The 19412-nt window shown below is 43.3% G+C and overlaps 1 protein-coding gene across 1 annotated transcript in view; it reads left to right on the top strand.

Moving 5' to 3' along the window:
- The window catches only part of sema6bb (sema domain, transmembrane domain (TM), and cytoplasmic domain, (semaphorin) 6Bb), a 49582-nt gene that overhangs the window by 23507 nt on the left and 6663 nt on the right, over positions 1-19412 (top strand). The window contains exons 7-11 of the mRNA XM_010768367.1: positions 60-148; positions 933-1150; positions 8497-8628; positions 13789-13938; positions 15243-15422. Coding sequence (XP_010766669.1) covers positions 60-148; positions 933-1150; positions 8497-8628; positions 13789-13938; positions 15243-15422 — 769 coding nt within the window. The remainder of the gene's footprint in view (positions 1-59; positions 149-932; positions 1151-8496; positions 8629-13788; positions 13939-15242; positions 15423-19412) is intronic.

Below are 19412 nucleotides of genomic sequence, written 5' to 3'. Positions count from 1 at the left end.
GCACCATCCATATTTCATGATATTTCCCTTCCTCTCGTTTTCCCTCTCTCGCAATACAGAGCCGTATTTTGTGAGTGCCGTGGAGTGGGGACCTCACATCTACTTCTTCTTCAGAGAGATAGCCATGGAGTTCAACTACCTGGAGAAGGTATAGGAGTCACTCTGATGAGAAAAATATCCTCCTGTCCTTCTGAACTCTCAGTATTCACACGGTCCATTCAGAGCATCTTTTAAAAGGACTGTGGAGGAATGTGTGGTTAAAATGCAACGCCATAAACAATTAAGTGCTTCTCTAATACCGCTCCGCTGCTATTATTTGAATGTCAATATCAACTCTTTTCCCACAGCTGCACTGACCTTTCATCCTTGTATTTATTCGTCTGCATATCTAATCCAATAAATAGTGGTTTGAGTAAACATTTCATGTCTGTATTGACCTGAGAAAAAGCGATTGAATTGCTTTGTACATGGTCCAACCTTACCAGAGCTGGAGATGCATCATTATAAAAAATTATATAGATCAGCATCAGGATCTTCTCTTAAAAATTAACAATTCTCATTTGGGGATAAGTGCCTGCACGAGGTCTTTGACATGTGTACAGAGATCAGAGTAAATGGATACTTAAACACCGTGTGGGTGAGGATGTTCAAAGAAGCAATTTTTGAAATGCGCTGCCATTTTTATGAATAATTGATATTAGATGTTAGCATTATAAAACAATGATGTGTCGAAACAAACAGTTGCAAATAGCATGTAAATGACTCGGGAGAGATCGCTCTGAAGTTCCAAACACCTTTTTAAATGTGTCTTTTTGAAGATGAAACACAAAGCTTACACCCCCAGCGTATCATTTGATTTATATATGAGCTGTGCTTGTACAGATACACCTGTCTGAATTTTCATTTTCTCCTCTGTGCCTCATGACTCACAGGTGATGGTGTCGCGCGTGGCGCGGGTGTGCAAGCGTGATCTGGGAGGGTCTCAGCGCGTCCTGGAGAAGCAGTGGACGTCGTTCCTGAAGGCCCGTCTGAACTGCTCCGTCCCCGGGGATTCCCACTTCTACTTCAACCTGCTCCACTCCACCAGCCCCATCATCAGGATGCACGGCAGAGACATCATCCTGGGGGTGTTCTCCACACCGTCAAACAGGTACAACATGCAAATAAACTCCTGTTATCCAGAAACACCGAAATAATGTCACTTCCCTCTCAGAAATGTGCTCTCAAGGGGGGGTCCAAGTGGTGGTTTCCTGTACTTTTTACCATCAACCCTGCTGTATATACTTTTGATCTTTTACATACTTTTAGATAACTCCTTGAAGTCGTACTTTAAGCTAAGTATTTCAAAGGTTATTCTAACTTTTGCGTTAGACTATATTTAACAGTTTTTCTTTTACTGTATTTATTTTAACTTTTCCTTATTAAGGCTTACTGTTTTAATGTGGTTATTTTATTTATTTTCTAACTATATCCTTCCCAGGGACTACAGATTAATATCATCTCATTAGGTTATCGAAAGAGATTATTGTGCATTGACCCAGGTAATTAAATACATTCACACACAAATAGCTATAATAATAATAACTATTTCAACTTACTCTCTATTTTAACCATTCATCCATTACTTTTTCTCTATTCAACCAATTGAAGTGTTTTTGAATGACTTTTTTCTAACACTTTATTTTAACTATTTAAAATGGATTTACAGTTTATAATTTAGCCCTTCTTCTCCGTTGTTCTTCTTGTTTTTTAATTACTCAAAGCTAACTATTTTAACCATTACTTTTTGATATCTATTTGAATTGGTTATCAGTTCATTACTGCTCCACAACCTTTCCACGTTCTCTGACAGGAGTGCAGACCCTGGATAGGAATCTTTTATCCAGATCAATACCTTACCTGTCTGCCTTCAAATGAGAAGCTTTATTTGACTGCATGTGTGGTTAAAGTACGTGCTCAGAGTGCTGGTGTGGCCAGACTGAAGTGGAAGGGATTTTCTATCTGTGTCCTCGCTAGGAAAAAGACAAAAGGGGATTCAATCACCCTGAGAGTGTTGTTAAGAAATACACAGACGTGGCAACACATCTTGACACACTTCCCATGGAGAGGGGAATAGACACCCAATGTGAAGCAGAACTCACACTGCTCACCTTGAAAACTTAGCAGACCACCATAGTCTGTTCCCTCTGCGATGAAGTCGGAAAAGAGCAAGGCTTCCTACAGGCCAGGCAGACCTCAGGAGAGATGAAAGAGGAGCAGAGGTCCGGAGCATGGGGTACAGACTAATTTAAGACACATGGAAAGCTTTCATTGAGGACAAAAGGGTGATTTGTTGAAAGACAAGATTAAATTGAAAAAGGGTGAGAGGCGAAGAGAGGAAGAGGAAGGATGCTGCACAGTAAATTGGGGATTATTGAAGACTGTGGGTAAAGACAACACACACACACACACACACACACACACACACACACACACACACACACACACACACACACACACACACACACACACACACACACACACACACACACACACACACACACACACACACAGCAAACTGAGGCTGAGTCTGGAGTGTGAGCAAAATATTTATGTGAGACACACATACCTCATACTTAAAATCCTGAATTATGGAGGAAATTAGTTTCTGAATAGAGAGGCAATAATGTTCTAGTGTTGAGTTTTGTATTATCAACATTAGAAAGAAAAATGTAATCCTAATAATCAAATCAATCAAATAAGCCCTCTGGGTTCTGCCGTTAACACTTTCCTGTAGTGTGTTATAGTGTTGTTTGTGCCTCTAAATGTTTGTGGTCAAATCCTCTAAGTTGCCCAGGGATATACAGTATATATAGCCTATGGGATAAACATATTTTGTCCACTTTACAATGATGTATTGCTACAGCATATTGCAGTATAAGTGGCTCAAATTATACAAAGTATTCAGGAAACTTTTTCTGTGATATCTCACTTCTGGAAACTTAATAGCCCTTACGGTGTCTAGCACTGCAGGACATTGTAGAAAACATATAGAAACACTTTGAGACTAGTCTGGAATCAATACAGTGTCCCACTTAAATGCAGCCAGCAGCATAGTCATCATTGTCAAAGATCCCAGTATTATACCATCTCTTATTGCTTTTGTATATATTGAGATTCTAGTTGCAGGGCAGTGTCTCAAAGCAGTGGGTAAAGGACAGAAGAGAAAAGGAGAGCAACGAGTGGATATAAATCAGAAAAGAGAGAAGACAGAAAGGAGAATTAGGAGGGAGATGGCGAACAAGAGGGGGGAGATGGATGAGAAACTCAAGGACGAGGAAGTCAATAATGGACAACACGTGCATCCCCTCCCTGCTCTGAGATCTAAAACGGTTTCATCAGCTGCATCTTATCTGTGTGTTTGGAAGAACTACGCTGCGAGAGAAAGCCACCGCCTGCAGAGACAGATGGATGCTTCACACACATAAACACACACACATGCACAAACATGCTCACAATGGTTCCCAGATAACAGCATTTGCAGCATGCCAGCGAGGAGAACCAGCTGAACACACACACCCTTGCTTGGGTAAACTGCCACTGGGTCCGGTTTTTAAATAACTGCCAGCCAAGAGAAAGCGAAAGGAGGGGGGGGGTTTGATGAATGGATAAGGAGACGTGTGATGGAGGGAAATAAGCATTAAGAGAGGGAGAGAATGTGTGAGGTGAGCTGCAAAACTCCCAGTGGCCCACTGTGCCACACTGGCGAAGTGCTTGCCGGACAAATTGCTTTGGCTGGCAGCGTGCAGGGAAAACAGCATGAGGCAGGACCTGGGAGTAAAGGAAAAGCTATTCTCTCCTGCCAGTTGGCCCCGGGCAGCATATATGGGACTGTAGAAATGGGAATAATGGGATGAAATTGAGGTTTAACTGGCCCTCCTAGAGTCTCCCCTGGACCCTGAGAAGTTACTCATCTCCTCCTGCGCTCAGCATACTCAAGGAATCGTTTTGCAGGCATAAACCAGCTCCTGAAATCTTATGAAGTTGCGTGTGTAGGATCATTCACTCTTTACTGTCAGAGTAAAAATCACCTCCAGTTGTCAGTTCCTGCGTGCATCCACCTCTGAAGCCCCAGGCCCTTCCTTTCAAAACTGGATGAAAGAAGATCTCGGATTTCCTACTGAGCACCTCCTGCACTCGCACTCCTGAAGCTCAAGAGGTCAAGGAGGCACCGGGAGCAGCAGCTAACTCAAAAGAGGGAGGATACAAATATGAGACCTTTGGGGAGAAGGATAGAAAAGTAGCTTTAATCAGCAGCTCAAAAACGTTTTAATGCTGCCCTTGTAAACAACAGCAGCAAGATGTTTCATGGAAGTCTTAGCGTCACCACACATCCTTGGACAAGTACAAAAAACAAACAATTATTTATTTGCTTTTGTTTTGGCAGCTGAAAATGTCTATTGCTGCTGGAGCGGACTAACGTGGTCTCATTAGGCTTAATGGAGCCACGCAGGAATGCAAGAGAAAACATCTCATGCAAAGTAAAATAAATCTGGTGCATCGTGAACGTAGGAGGCCATGTTTGTTTTCAGTCTTAAGGAATCCCATGTCCCATGTCCTGGGGTCAGACAGATGTGAGACCCTCTGGGTATACACAGCAGAGGAGGGGAAACAAGGAGGACAAGGAGCACAGGAGAACAGGTTCACTGTTCCAGAAGAAGTGTGACACAGGAGGATGCACAGATGTGCGCGCTAGTCCCCCCGGGGCCGAGACAAGTAGAGAAAACAAGGGGATACATAGTGAGCTATCTAGCTAGGGCTTAAGAAATAGACTTGGGGAGGGAACCCATGTGTATTGGACAGCAGGGGCCCTTGTCACACGGAAAAACTGAGTTTTCACAGGGGTCCACATGAGCCTGGATACTCTGGACGTAGAAAAAAAGGAAAATCTACAGAGAGCTGATGTGAAAAGGTCAAAGAAAAATATGATAAATTAGGGTTGCTAATACAAAAAAGAAAGTAGATCAGTGGAGAGGTGTGCAGGAGGATAAATCATATTTTTTAAAAGAAGTTAAGGCTAGAAGTTCAGGCGAGGTAAAGAAAAGTCTTATTATTAGCGTCTAAGTTTAAAGGTTTGAACAGCTTCACTGGTTTAATATGAAACTTTTTGTGATGTAGGTTTGATTCTGAGCTATATTCTTTCATAACTGTAAATTGGTCTGCGCTGGAGGACTATTAAAAATGATGAAAAATACATTTATATCCCAGTGCCCGATAGTATGTGTGCTGAAAGATAATAAGTGTAGAAGCGATATATTTGCATACTGAATAGCTGGAGTTTGAAGGATTGAATGTCTGCTCTGTAACAGACTTTTATAGCATCCAATTCCAGGCAAGAAAACAAATTTAGTACCGAAAATGTCAAACTTTGTCTCTAAAAAAACCAGTGGAGCCTTGTTTCATCGAACTAACAAAACACATTTTGAGTAGATTGGACCAGAGGTCAGTAAGTTTAGTGCTGGCCATGTCCTTTGCAAAGTTTATTCCATCATGTTTTATCTGATTTTGCTCTAAAACGTTCACAAAGTTTATCTGAAAGCCCTCTGGATCCATTCTAAGATAGTGGAAATTTAAGTCAAGCCTATCCATGAAGTTAACAAAAACAAAGCCTTAAAAAAATATAATGAAAATGATCCGGGACAATATACAAAGACCTTCTGAGAGAAGTTTGTACAGTATACATACAGAGAGTCAGACTAAGTGTGTAGGATTTCTGACCTTTAAATGTTTGAACCTTTTAACCGCAGTGATAAAGCTCCCATGTGATTATTGATACCATATTTCACATGGTCTATGTTTACTTAATACATCCCAACGTTTTAAAAGTTAAACCCCCACAGGATTGACATTGAAACTTCCCCTGACTCCCACTTGTCTCTCCTTATCCAACCTGACGAGGCATCACGTGTCTGTGAGGACTGTTTGTGTTATTCCAAGCTGACGGAGAGCTTGTTAAACAGTGAGGAAGTACTTCAGACTCCTCGCAGTCCTCTCTAACGGACAAGCTATGTATCTTCTCTGGACAGCCTGTCCCTCAACGCAAGTCTATAGGCGCGTTCACACCAAGTACTTTTCCCACAAAGGTTCCTGAGAACTACTATTTAGTTGCGTTCACACCAAAAAGTCCCAGGAACTAAATTAGTTCTAGATAACCTTTTTTACCCCCTTTTCAGTCCCTGCTAGAGAGCAGGGACTTTCGTGGGAGAAAAAGGTTCCTGTGTCTGATTGGCTGGGCGGAATGCAAACCACGCCCCGTCAAACTCCCAAAAACGTTTGTGAAGCCGCCATTTTATTATCATTATTAGCATTAGCATTAGCCCAGCGCAGAAACGCAGAGAGACTAACTTATGACAACACTAAATAAAACATGGGAGCGGTGGAGATGAGGAGGTGTCGGCGTTCTGGCCGTTTACTCGGAAGGCTTTAGTAGAAGCTGCTGGGAGTCCCAACAGCTTCTACTAAAGCCAGTCCCTAACTCCGGGGACTTCCGGCCAGGGACTTCGGGTGGCAGTATACGCCGTGAAGTTGTTTGCGGCCTGCCAGTAAACCCAAAGCAGAAGAAGAAGAAGTGACGTCAGCGGCTTCATTTGCCTAATCCACCCCCAGGAACTAATTTCCGGTGTGAACGCGATCTGTACTTAGTTCATGAGAACTAAAGAGTTCTCAGGAACCTTTGTGGGAAAAGTACTTGGTGTGAACGCGCCTAAGGAGAAAGAGTGAAGAACGAGTGGACAGAGAGAAAGAAAAGTGGTCGGAATTTGGGAAAATGGAAGTCGTTTACAAGAAATCGACACACATGGATTACAAAACAAAGGAAGGAGAGACTATAAACAGTGGAAATGTAATTAATTAGCCAACATTCAGCGGGAAAAACCGCCAGAGGCCTTTTGGCTCTCTCCTGCGAAACCCAGCGCCCGACGTGGGGTAGACTCAGTGACCTGCAGGCGGGTGGATAAGGTAGAGAAAAGGAGGCCAAGCTGGCACCGTGCAGGGCTGGCAGACATGTCACACATAACATCTGGTGCCGGCGGCCCAGAGGGAGGCGGCGTATCGGATCCGCCTTCAGCTCCGCCACGCTGGCCGGGGTTGAGTCACATCCCTGCCCATGAATGATAAGTACTGAGGGAGACGGCGTGACCTGATCAAATGGCACGACTCCCCGCTGCAACCCGAAATCCAGCCTGCGGGTGCTGCCTTACCAAACAAACCCTTCAGTGGCTTTCAAGGGGGCACTCAAAAGCAGCACGGCTCAGAATCATGACCATCAAACGAGAAGGAGAGAAACAGAGATGTGGGATTTTGTAGCAGCAGGTGGAAAGTGACTCAGTCTCTCAGGTTTTCTCAATGCGTGTATACGGTATTAGCTCTTAGTCACTAGCTCTCACACCACGCACTCCATTAGTCATCGGCGAGGACACATCCAGAGCAGAGAGGCGGGACTCGGAGCGTGAAGCATGGGATGTTGTTCAAAAACCCATTCCTTATCTTATCCTCACAATCCTCTCTTTACTTCTGTGTTTGATGTAGCATCTCAGTGCGGAGATAGTGTGTCTTCGTATGAGTTCGTCTCTGTTTGTTGGTGTGTGCATGTAGGATATGGACACTTCCCGGAGCAGATGTTGTGTTCCCTGTGGTAGGGTTCACGAGCAGTTGAGCAGCCTCCGATTTTTATTCGGATGTGTTGTAAGGATTAAAAGAACCCCCTCCCCACCACAAGTTGTGAAAGGGAAAATATTCAGTGACTCATTTCCTTTTTCCTTTTATATTCCAGGAATTCCAGCCAAGATCTTTTCATGTGTCTAATCTAGCTATTGCATCCGCCGCATGTCTATTCTTCGCCCACGGAGTTGACGACGTCTATCTTATCCAGCCTTTCTATCCGTCTCAGTAACAATTTCCTTTGTGTCGAAATGTTGAACGTCAAAATAGGAACAGCCCAAATCCAATTTGTCACCTTTGCTGGAAGCCTTTCCCTTTTTGCACAGTCACAAAAGACTTTCTACTTTTAAACTTCTTTGCTTTTTCACGTTTCACAGCCTATTTTTCAGTGATGGTATTATTATCTAGCTTTTATTCTGACATGTATTCATTCTGTAGCTACTGCTGTTAGAAAGTAGAGCCTAACACAGGACTTAGAGTTCTTTCAAAGTGTTTTATCAGTTGATGTCTCACCTATCTGTCTCATCTCTTTGTCTCACCTATCTGTCTCATCTCTCTTTGTCTCACCCTCTGTCTCCCCTCTCTGTCTCATCTCTTTGTCTCCCCTCTGTCTCATCTCTCCGTCTCATCTCTCTGTCTCACCTCTCTGTCTCACCTCTGTCTCATCTCTTTGTCTCCCCTCTGTCTCCCCTCTGTCTCACCTCTCCGTCTCATATCTTTGTCTCACCTCTCTGTCTCACCTCTCTGTCTCCCCTCTGTCTCCCCGCTGTCTCACCTCTCTGTCTCTTGTCTCTCTAGTATCCCAGGTTCGGCGGTGTGTGCCTTTGACATGGAGCAGCTGGCTTCGGTGTTTGAAGGGAGATTCAAGGAGCAGAAATCATCTGAGTCCATTTGGACACCTGTTCCAGATGACTTCATCCCCAAGCCAAGGTGCAGAGAGCTGTAATACATGTATACACACCTGTGGTTAGACTGCTATCAGAGGAATACTCTAAGGCCCCGGCCACACGAGGACGAAAACGGTCGTTTGCGTTACTGTTTAGTGTCATATAGACCGTTCGGCCACACGAGGACGACCGAATATGACAGTAAACAACTGCGGAAACGATAACGGGTCCCAAGGTGGATAGCACGGCATACGCAACGCTCTGGGGGGGTCCAACGGCTCCGTGTGTAGGACCTATAGGCCTACGATCATTTTCTGATAATGATGACGCAATATAGCCCCGCCTCTCCCCACCTCTGCTGCTCACCCCCGCGTCAAAGTAAACTGCACACTGAATTCAGATTATTTATCTTTCTCTCGATATGGACATAAACGCGAGTGAAGTCTAATCTGACAGGACGGAGACACGCAGCTCTGCTCACCTGCAGCTCCTCCCGCTGTGATGCAGCGGTGAACGGAGCAAAACACACACTTCAAGTCAGATCATCTCCCTTAGCTATTTTAATTACCTCTCAGACTACCTAAACTAGTTATAAATATGTTTATTTTACTGTCGGGTCACTAATTACTGGATCCGCTGCTGCATGAGACAGACACTGACACTGTCCGAAGAGAGGGAGGAAAAAGAGAGGCTCNAATTTTACAATGTTAGGCTATAAAGGAACTTACAGCACGTCACATTGACTTCACGTCACACGCTAAACGTAAAGGCGGCTAATGTTGGCTATAAGTAACTTACTCACGTAGGGCTGTACCCGAATATCAAAAATATTAGGTTCGTTGATACTAATTTTCAGATTCAATTTCGTTATTCGGATAATCGTTTTGTTTTGTTTTTTCGTTTTTCCCGTTTTTTTCAAACTTGAATTTATGAAATCTCCAATATCAAAGTAAGAGTTGTGCCTCTTTGGGGGGTGGCTAGCGCCCTTACCATAAACGTATTGTTTACTTTCTCCGTCTTAATGTAGATATTACTTTTCTCCTTAAATCTCCTCACGTTGATTTCCAATAGCCAACAACATTCCTGTCAATAGCCTACCTCTCCTTCAAAATAAAAGCATGTCCATCACACAATAGGAAGCAGCCAGAATTACACTAAAGGAATACAACTGCAACAAGTACAAACACAATATGATTCCTTTTTCAATCAAAGAACACAAATTGGGTTAATTAACAAATAACTATTAAACAACAATACTGTAGAACAGGGTTGCATTGCACCCCACAGCTTCCAAAAGTTCAGGTGTTTGAACCAGTCTTATTGCCTGTGGATGAAACTGTCCTCTGAGTCTGGTGCGTTTTAGTCCGGATGCTGTGGTACCGCCTGCAGACGGCAGCGACTGAACAGTTGTGGCTGGGGGGGCGGGGTGGGGGGGGGGTGATGGTGGTCTTTGCTAATCCTGAGGCTTTCCTCCTGAGCGCTGGGAGTAAAGCGTCCTCCATGTGGCAGCTCCGTACACTGGTGATGTGCTGTGCAGTTTCACCACCCATCTGTTTAAGCCGGTGCAGCTGCCGTTACCAGGCCGTGATGCAGCCGAGTCAGGGTCCTCTCTATGGTGGGGGTACCTTTAGACGATTGAGAGTATCCTGGAATTCATGTTGAACTCCTCAGCATGGGAGGAAAAGCGCTGTCGAGCTTCTGGTGATGGTGGTGGTGTGAAGAGTCCATGTCAGGTCCTCAGTGATGTGGACCCAGGAACCTGAAAAAAAAGCTGCTGACTCTCTCCCACCGTATCCCATTGATGGCGATGCGGCGTGTCCCTCTCTCTGCTGCTTCCTGTAATCCACAATCAGCTCTTTGTTGCTGAGTGAGATGGAGGTTGTTGTCCTGGCACCAGATGTAGGTTTCAACCTCTCTCTGTACGCCGTCTCGTCGCCGTCTGTTATCTGGCCGATGACAGTTGTGTCGTCAGCAAACTCACGATGTGTTTGGGCTGTGTATGCCACGCGCAGTCGTGTGTGAACAGGGAGTACGAGGGAGGCTGAAGCACGCAGCCTTGAGGGGCTCCGTGTTGAGGATCAAGAGTGGAGGATGTGATGTTTCCAACCGCAGCTGCCTGGGGTCTGCCGTCAGAAGTTCGGATCCAGTCACAGAGGGGCGCTTGTTGAGCCCCGAGGTCTCTGAGCCTTGATGGACAGCTTGGAGGGCACAATGTGTGAATGCTGACTGTTCACATGAACAGCATTCTCACATAGTTCCTCTGGTCCAGCGTAGTGAGGGCAGTGTGATGTGAGGGCTATGCGTCGTCTGTGGACCTGTTTTCTCTGTAGCAAACTGCAAGGGGGTCAGATAGTCGGGAGGGAGGACGGTGCATGAAGGTTGAACTAACGCTCAGCACTTCATGGATGATGGAGGTGAGTGCTACTGTGGCGGTAGTGGCTTGAGCTCGGTGATTTGTCTTTTTGGGGACGAGGACGATTGTGAGGTTTGAAGCATTGCTCGGGGGACTACAGAACTGCAGCAGGACCTGTTGAAGATGTCTATGAACACCATCACAGCTGAACTTGCACACGGCCCTGACGGTGAGAACACGCCAGGGATGCATAGGTCCAGGAGCCTTGTGTGGGTTACCCTTTTAAAGGATTTCACACGTCTGTCCTGTTTATAAAAAAAGTGCAGGGCTCTGGACTCCTGGTCCTCTGTGCCTCCACAGACTGGCCTGCTCTCAATCGTGCAAAAAGCCATTAGCTACATTCTGGGAGAGATGCGCAGCATGACACTCCGCAGCACCCCGCGGCTGCTCCTTGTAGTCATTGTTCTCAGCCCGCCCACACTGGTTCCGGGTGTTACGACTTTGAAGTCAGATCCACCTTGTCTTTGTATGTCTCTTTGCGGCGCCTGAATGCTTCGGAGTTCACTAGCCTAGAATTCCTCCAAATCTCCAGCTCTGTGCACGCTTTCAGTTGCCAAGCCCTCGCACTTTTTAGCGAACCTCCATGTCTTTACTCACGGTTGGGGGTATTACTCTGATTTATTTATGTCATGGAACACAACGTTAAAATCTCTTCAGCTTTGTGTTAACTACTGATCGTTCATTAGTTGTAACAACCAAAATATCACATTCAGGTTAATTACCAAGGACTTCAAGGACAGGGATTCAGGACTCTGATTCTGCCTGTCGGAGAGATTATGTGCCTTTATCTGCAGGCAACTAACTGGGACGGAGTATTGAATGATGCTGGCTCCTCTGTTTTCATTTTATTGAGTAGCGTGGTCTGGTCGTTCTTATTAACATCGTTCTCATCGTCTCACTTAGAGGCGGAAAACACTGGTAATGAAAGAGTCGGGGCGGTTTGTATTCAATGACTCCGCTAGTGCATGTACATGAAAGAGTGTCGTTTGTGTTCATAGTGTTCACAGCAGACGGTGGTAGAAGCGTGGGTCGGAGACGTCTGCGCGTATTATTTATTATATATATATTGAAGCACTTACAAATGGACCTGTTTCTATTCGTGCAACCCTCTAAAACATTCTGTCCCTTAGTCACAACATTCAAGATTTGATCATGACAACAATAAGGCTTTCAGACAAGGCGGATATTATCTTCCAGGGCTATTTATTGAAACGGTCCTGAACAGAAGCAGTGGATCTGTCTTATGGCGACGGTTGTAGGGCAGTAAGGCTGTTTTTATTTGACCCTTCTGTATAATCTCAGTACCATCATATGCTATATGTTGAATAATTCATTTGTCTTAAATATTTGTTTGTATAGCTTTTTACTTACTCGTTCATCAATTCCAATGTCACTACTTTGCTGTGGATCGACTTCTTCTTACTACACGCTCTCTCTCCTGGCAGTGCTATTCAGTTGCTTTCACCAACACTTTCATTTGCTGTGCAAAAGTAAGAAAACTATCTGCAGTTATCCTACGCGCGATCTATCCTTTCTCCAAGGCGCGATTTAGCGTCATTACTCAATCTAGACCAGGGGGATGTGTGAGATAAACATATGACTTTAGGACCACAGGTTTCACACATGTATACATTAAGACAATTGGGTAACATATGAAAGAACAGAATATAGCAAACTACTGCCGGTTCCCTCGGCCCCACCAAACGGATAATAAACAGTAAGGGCAACCATGACACCAGGCTTCTTCGCTGCTTTTGGACGCACTCACCGCGCCACCCGGTGCGCACTATGTACCCTGCCGCACGGTCGCAGCGGTTGGAGCTAAACGGAGCTGCTGCTCGTGTGGACAGACCTATCCGGTTAACATGTGTGTGGACGGAAGCTTTTTGCGATTGCGTTTGCGTTAATCCTATGCGTTTAGCCGTATGCGTCCTCCTGTGGCCGGGGCCTAATGTACATCAATCTGTATTCATTCTGTCACAATATCAATCAGTCAACTTTTTTCAACTGTGTATGAAGCACTTTCCATATACGATATACTTTATTGTCCCTGTAAGAATATTTGTTCTGGACTCCTGCTGCAGTTCCACAAAAGATTAAAAATCCTACATAGTACAAATTAAAAGACAATAACATATTAACCCCAAAAACGTACAGTATGTATATATTCACAGGTTGGACATCCGCATGTCCACAGGCACACCTACTGACAATGGTGAACTATTGCACAAACTTCATGGCTTTGGAACAACTTACATAACATGTAAACAACAAATTGTTAAACCCCCTTCGCATCCATTGACAGAGCCGTTTCTTCAAATTGGTTTTCTTGAAGCCTCGTGGAAAGAAATATTCTTTCCATTAAAAATATGTTGGGTATTACAGTAGGTCATACCAATTGTTCTTGTTATTGCTTCTCTTCCAGCTACTGTCAGTATTCAGGAAAGCTGTTGGAGTGTGTGGTATTGAATGTTAAAACCCAGGCCTGTAGACATTTCATCAAACTCAAATGTATGTGGAGGTGGGAAATTCACTTTTCACAAGGATATACAGCATATCGTCTATGCCAATCTAAAGGCATGTTTTGACCTCATGCACATAGCCTTGCAAAATACTTTAAACATAAAGTTAATTTGATTGAATCGAATGAGTCTCTTGTGGAAACGTTTGATAGATGGCATACATTCAGACAGTCTAGACTGCTTCATTATCTAACTCTATCTTTACAGAAGCTTGAGTTAATCACAACAGACGGTCTGCTAAACATCAGCTGTAACGTTTTGTCCCCAGACCCGGTGGCTGTGCTGTTCAAGGATCCAAGTTTAACTCCTCCAACGCCTTCCCTGATGAGATGCTCAACTTCGTCAAGACCCATCCTCTGATGGATGAAGCCGTCCCCTCTCTAGGACAGAGACCCTGGATTGTACGAACCATGGTCAGGTGAGACTGATCTCAGATAAGCAGTGTAACTCAAAACATGTCCCTGAGTTATTATGTTACAGAGAGGCATGGAATGTTTTTAATGAACATTTTCAGAGAGGCTTTATAATGATCAAATATTATTTTCACTGATATTCAACCGAAGCATAAAACAAGTTTTTCATGGTTATTTTGAGGTTTATCAGGTTTATCAAGATTAGGTGGAGATATTGGAGGATATTAAAAAAGACAAAAATGACTTTATTAACAATGATGTACGATCATTTAGCAAAAAACATAATCATATCCTTACTTTGATGCTTTGTATTCCAGTCATCCACCATGGCAGCCTTTATATGATTTCCTACTAAGTCCACTCATAAAAAACTGTTTCTATTCAATCATAGCGTTAATTACGTTTTCATCCATTCGTATTTGGCAAAGCAAATTAGAAACACAAAAAAAAGTGTTTCTGGAGACTTTACAAACAATGCATGCTGGGAAATCATCTGACTGTGTTTTAGAAACTTAATTTCATGACTTCAGCCAGCACTGAGCATTGCATTCAATCAACTCATGATTAAAAGACTTAAAGTAATGTTATTCATTCGGAAATGGTCTGTTAATGTACATTTTTTAACGGGACGTAACATGATATATATATATATAACTTGTTTATTCAAATACTAATTGATCTCACTTAAACTTGATGTTTCACAGTATAGGAGACAGGGTTGTATACACACATATGGTGTGTGTGTGTTGGGGCTGTGGACTCCTTCTGTTGAGTTTAAACACTTTGGGTGCTGAAGCCTGGTAGCAGTGGAGCAGCTGTAGCTCATAAATGCACTCCCTCACTCTCTCTCTGCACGATCCGCCATATGAAGTCCCGCTGCCCACCAGCCATCAGGGGATTATGGGGAACTCGATGTATGAGGAATATTAAACAGCCAGCACAACATGGCCTCTATTCTTGTCTATTGACTCACACAGGACGGTGTGTAGTTCAGCCACACTCTGCTATTGTTGCTACACAGACCCATTTACTTGACTGATATTATTAATGACTAAACGTCTGCCATAATTAGTTTATTATGCAAATTTGATTGCGTCTCTATGGAATTCACTTCATTTTGCAGTGACTCGAGAGAAAAATATTATGATTTAAAAGCGTCTTTTACACCTACAGTAAACCAATCAGCTGTAATGCACTTAAATCATAAATTTGCCGCTGGGAGCTGCTTCACCGTGCTTTTATCTTTTAAAGAAGGAAATGTCCCAAATGAGTCACGCAGCTCTAAATGGAGTGCTTTAAACCTCTCCAGGTACCAGCTGAATAAGATCGTGGTGGATACAGAAGCCGGGCCTCACCGGAACCGGACCGTCCTCTTCCTCGGGTCGAGCAGAGGGAACATCCTCAAGTTCCTCATCATGCCCAACCAGGACAACAGCGTCACCAACAGCAACATCTTCCTGGAGGAGCTGGAGGGATACAACCCTGATAAGTAAGAGGATAAAACTAACAGAAAATGTGGTTCAATCATAAGAAATATGGTAACTGGCTGTTTTCTAAGTGAGATGAGAAGATCGATGTCTGTAGGTGATGAACAAAGTTACAGCTAGCAGATTAGCCTAGCACTGGAAGCATTGTGAACTCCTTCTCTGTCAGCAGCTCTAAAACTCCCCAATTAACACATTATAACCTGTCTAGTTTGTTTAATCTGTTTGAAAAACGAGATGTGAAAACCTTACATCTTAGTGTTACAGGTGTTATGTTCAGAGTTTCTTTTTCCCACTAACTTCCTGTGGTTATGTTGACACCGTGAGGCTGTTGCATGATGTGTTAATTAGTTATTTTTAGAGACTGTGATATATATTTTTTATATCAGAGCCAGGTAAGCTGATTTGGTCTGTTTCTATTAACGCATTTATTCATTTTATATTTACTGCACAGATATGAGAGTGTCAATTTTCTCATCTTACTCTCTGCAAGGAAGCGTATTTCAAAAACTGATCAGCTATATATTTACGGTACAAGCCTGTGAAGATAGAGAGCTTTATGCAAAATAGCTTGAGACATACAGCAGCGGATGAGAGGGAGGGGTTAAATGACATCTGGGGTTGATGTATACATAACGTGGGACGCTGGTGGTGGGGGGATACGCCTATAAAAAAAGTCGCAAGGGGAAAAAAAAGAGAAACATGACACGTCCTGAATTATGCAGAAAGGCTCACCTATTCTCGGAGAGGTACACATCATTTGTGAAGAAGCTGAGCCGAAGCACCCCCATGCAGAGAATACAAATAGGGCAAACAGAAGAGAAATCAAGATTCGAGGCTGCAATTCATTATCAGGAAATCTGAACATCTCCTAATGAGCTAGAGACATGTTGTATAATAGCATTAGGGGTAAAATCAGAAAGTAATGGAGTGACGATAAAATCTAATTATCCTTAATCGTGACCAAAAATTACAAAATGTCAGGAGGATGACCTCTTATCTGTAGTCTGAAGCTGAATCACATTTAATATCTGGATCCTGACAAAAGATTGGAGTGGGCTCCTTGTCCTTTCTTAATTAGCATTTTACATGAGCTTTTTGGGTTTCATTGGATTCCCGTCACTACGTAATGAACACCGGGTACAATGCCGTTTCAATCTTCATTTTTGCTTTTGTTCTCCGTCGAGAGGTAGCGCTCCACATGGTGGATGGCCGCAGGGCGGAGGGCGGGGCGGGGGGGAGATTGTCACACAGATGCAGGGAGATTTGGCTGGTAATTATCTTTCACCAAGGCTAATTAGAGGCATTTAAACAAGAGAGAACATGATACTAAACACTAGCTTCCTGTCGAGGTAATTGTGCTCGTGATGTATGTACCATTATATTTTGCAATAGGGGAACAAAGACGGTTATTTCTGAAAACCAACTATCTGGAAACGTGTACTCTCTAAAGTGCTTGTGCGGTTTTTGTTTAATAATCAACCTTCTTCTCCGAACACTCCCAATGTATGCTCACCAATTTGTGCCTCAGCTTATTAGCTTCTGCTTCAGACTTGACAAAATGAGGGATAGTGATGGCATGAGCAGACTGTGTGATGAATGAGCTGCTGTGGACTGGAGTCACTGTCTGATGGATAATTTGATGAGTCCACCAGGAGGTCAGTGACAGTCCGACGATCACAGCAGGCTCCCAGCTAATCAGGAGCCAGAGCACGGCCACTTCAGGGTCTTTTTTTTTATGCTCCAGGCCAGGCTACCAACCTCCTCCCCTTCCAAACACAGACAATGAGATGCCTTTTGCCTTCTAATAAACCCCAGGGTACACAGGAACAGGGCCGCTAACACAGTCATCTTTGAGGAAGCCAACACAGAGAGAAATCATTTCTTTGTGATAGGTGCAGTTGCCATAATAAAGCAGGAAATGAGAGAAATGCAGCACTAATAGACCCTATGTCTTCTCCTATTTCCTCCCCGTATCTGATCTAGGTTCTGTCTCCTATATTTTCTTTTCATAAGTCTCTAATATGTGTTTCTTTCCCCTCTCCTGCATATTTTTTTGTTATTTATTCGATTTTTTCCCCTATCCCTACATCCTTTTCTCTGCTTTTTCTGTGATATTGGCTCTGAAGAATGACTCAGAGCTTGGCCTAAACAGGATGATAGATTCGTCTTAATGACTGTTGGTCCGCCGCAATGTTATTACCATAAACCATCCAGATACAACCAACCGGTGCAGGAGCGTACTTGTGTATAAAAAGGTATAAATCTGCTGTATGGAGGCAGGTCGGTGCTTTCTATCGTTGCTCTAAGTGCCAATTAGGAGCGATTCAGCTGCTGGCGGCTGTTTTTGGATGGCCGGCCAACCTGTCAAACCCTTAAACCTCTGGATTGACACCGTAACAAGTGGCTACATTATTTATCTCTTCCAGTTTTATTATAGCTTTTATTTATTGAGCTGTTTACGTTTGGTTGTTTCACATTGAGTCACAAGGAGTTTTTTTTACTGCGGTTATGCTGAGTGAGGTCAGAGGTCTAATGAAGTCTCGGTCGTGTAATTGAAATGACCTAATGAGTTTTGTGTGTGTTCTCCTAACTAACACAAAGATCAAATCACTCCAGTTTAGAGGTCTTTACATTGGCTTGCTCTCTTTCAAAGTAAATACTACCATTTATAAAGCACCGAATGGTTAAAGGCCAAAACACATTTCTGATCTTCTGCTAGATTATGATCCATCTAGATCACTCGGGTCATCTGGGACGGGTTTACTGTCAAAACTAAACATGGAAAGGCAGCGTTCAGTTATTGCGCTCCATATTTCTGGAACAAACTCCCAGAAAACTGCACGACTGCTGCAAATCATTTAAATCCAGGCTGAAGACTATACGTTCTACCTCTGCATTTCATTAAATAACTATTCATACCTTACACTGCACTGTAACTTTTATTCTTGTGTTTTATAACCTGTCTTATTCTATTATAGCTTCTTTCAATTTGTATCGTCTTGGCTTTTTAATTTTCAGAATCAGAATATTCATCCAGGGGGAAACTAAGTGTTGTAACAGTTGCACTATTGTAGAATAAACTAAATAAAAATGTATACAAATATAAGAAGTTGAAGGAAGAAGGTGCAATAAAAGTCCTTTAAGCCACTGGGACACGGCTTTGATTTAAATAGAAATATACTGCATCCCATTTAAATATACTTCAATGTCATTTCATAGTGTGCTTCTGTTGCACTCTACCTTAAAGGTGGGGTAGGTAATTTCGGAGAAACCAGCTTGAGTGCGCGTGCATTTAAAAATACACAACCGGAGAAAATCTGTCACTTCCTTACAGAGCCCCTCCTCCAACACACACGAACGCGCACATGACCAATGAGGGCACGAGATAAGTTGTGCACAGATGGAAGGCTGACAGGCAGGTAGGCCATCCAGTTATTTTGTCTGGGCCGGCTAAAATGATTGGTCGTACTTTTTACAGTACTACAGCTTCCACTGATGATATTTTTTTATGGATTTTTTGTCAAAGCACTTCAGATATTCATTGCTATCGGGATGTTAAGAGCATTCCATGGAATACAACAAAAAGTGTATCTCGAGCCGGTTTCTCAAACTTACCTACCCCACCTTTAATACAATAATACTTTAATGGTCAGATCAAGTCTGAAATTTGACTTGCATCATAGCAGCTCTAACATCAAGATAGACAATATCAAGACACAATGCATGAAAAACAAACAACAAACATAACAGCCCAATCACTGAGAGAAAACAGGCTCAATGACCCGTTAGCGTGCGTTTGACCTGGGATTTAGCTCTGTGTTTACTGTGAGGATTCACTGATGCACAAAGGATGCTTCAGTCTGACCTTATTGAATCGCGGGACCCTGTATCTCCGATTAGATGATAGCAGTTCATATTCGCTGTTCAGAACATGGTTTGGGTCCGAGATAATGTTGTGGCCTCACTAGGTTATTATGGTATGCTGAGTCATA

This window comes from Notothenia coriiceps, unplaced genomic scaffold (assembly GCF_000735185.1).
Source record: "Notothenia coriiceps isolate Sejong01 unplaced genomic scaffold, NC01 NC01_scaffold00005579, whole genome shotgun sequence".
NCBI classification, from domain to species: Eukaryota; Metazoa; Chordata; class Actinopteri; order Perciformes; family Nototheniidae; genus Notothenia; species Notothenia coriiceps.
The sequence above is the reverse complement of the archived record's forward strand: the minus strand, read 5'-3'. Positions and strand labels throughout refer to the sequence as shown.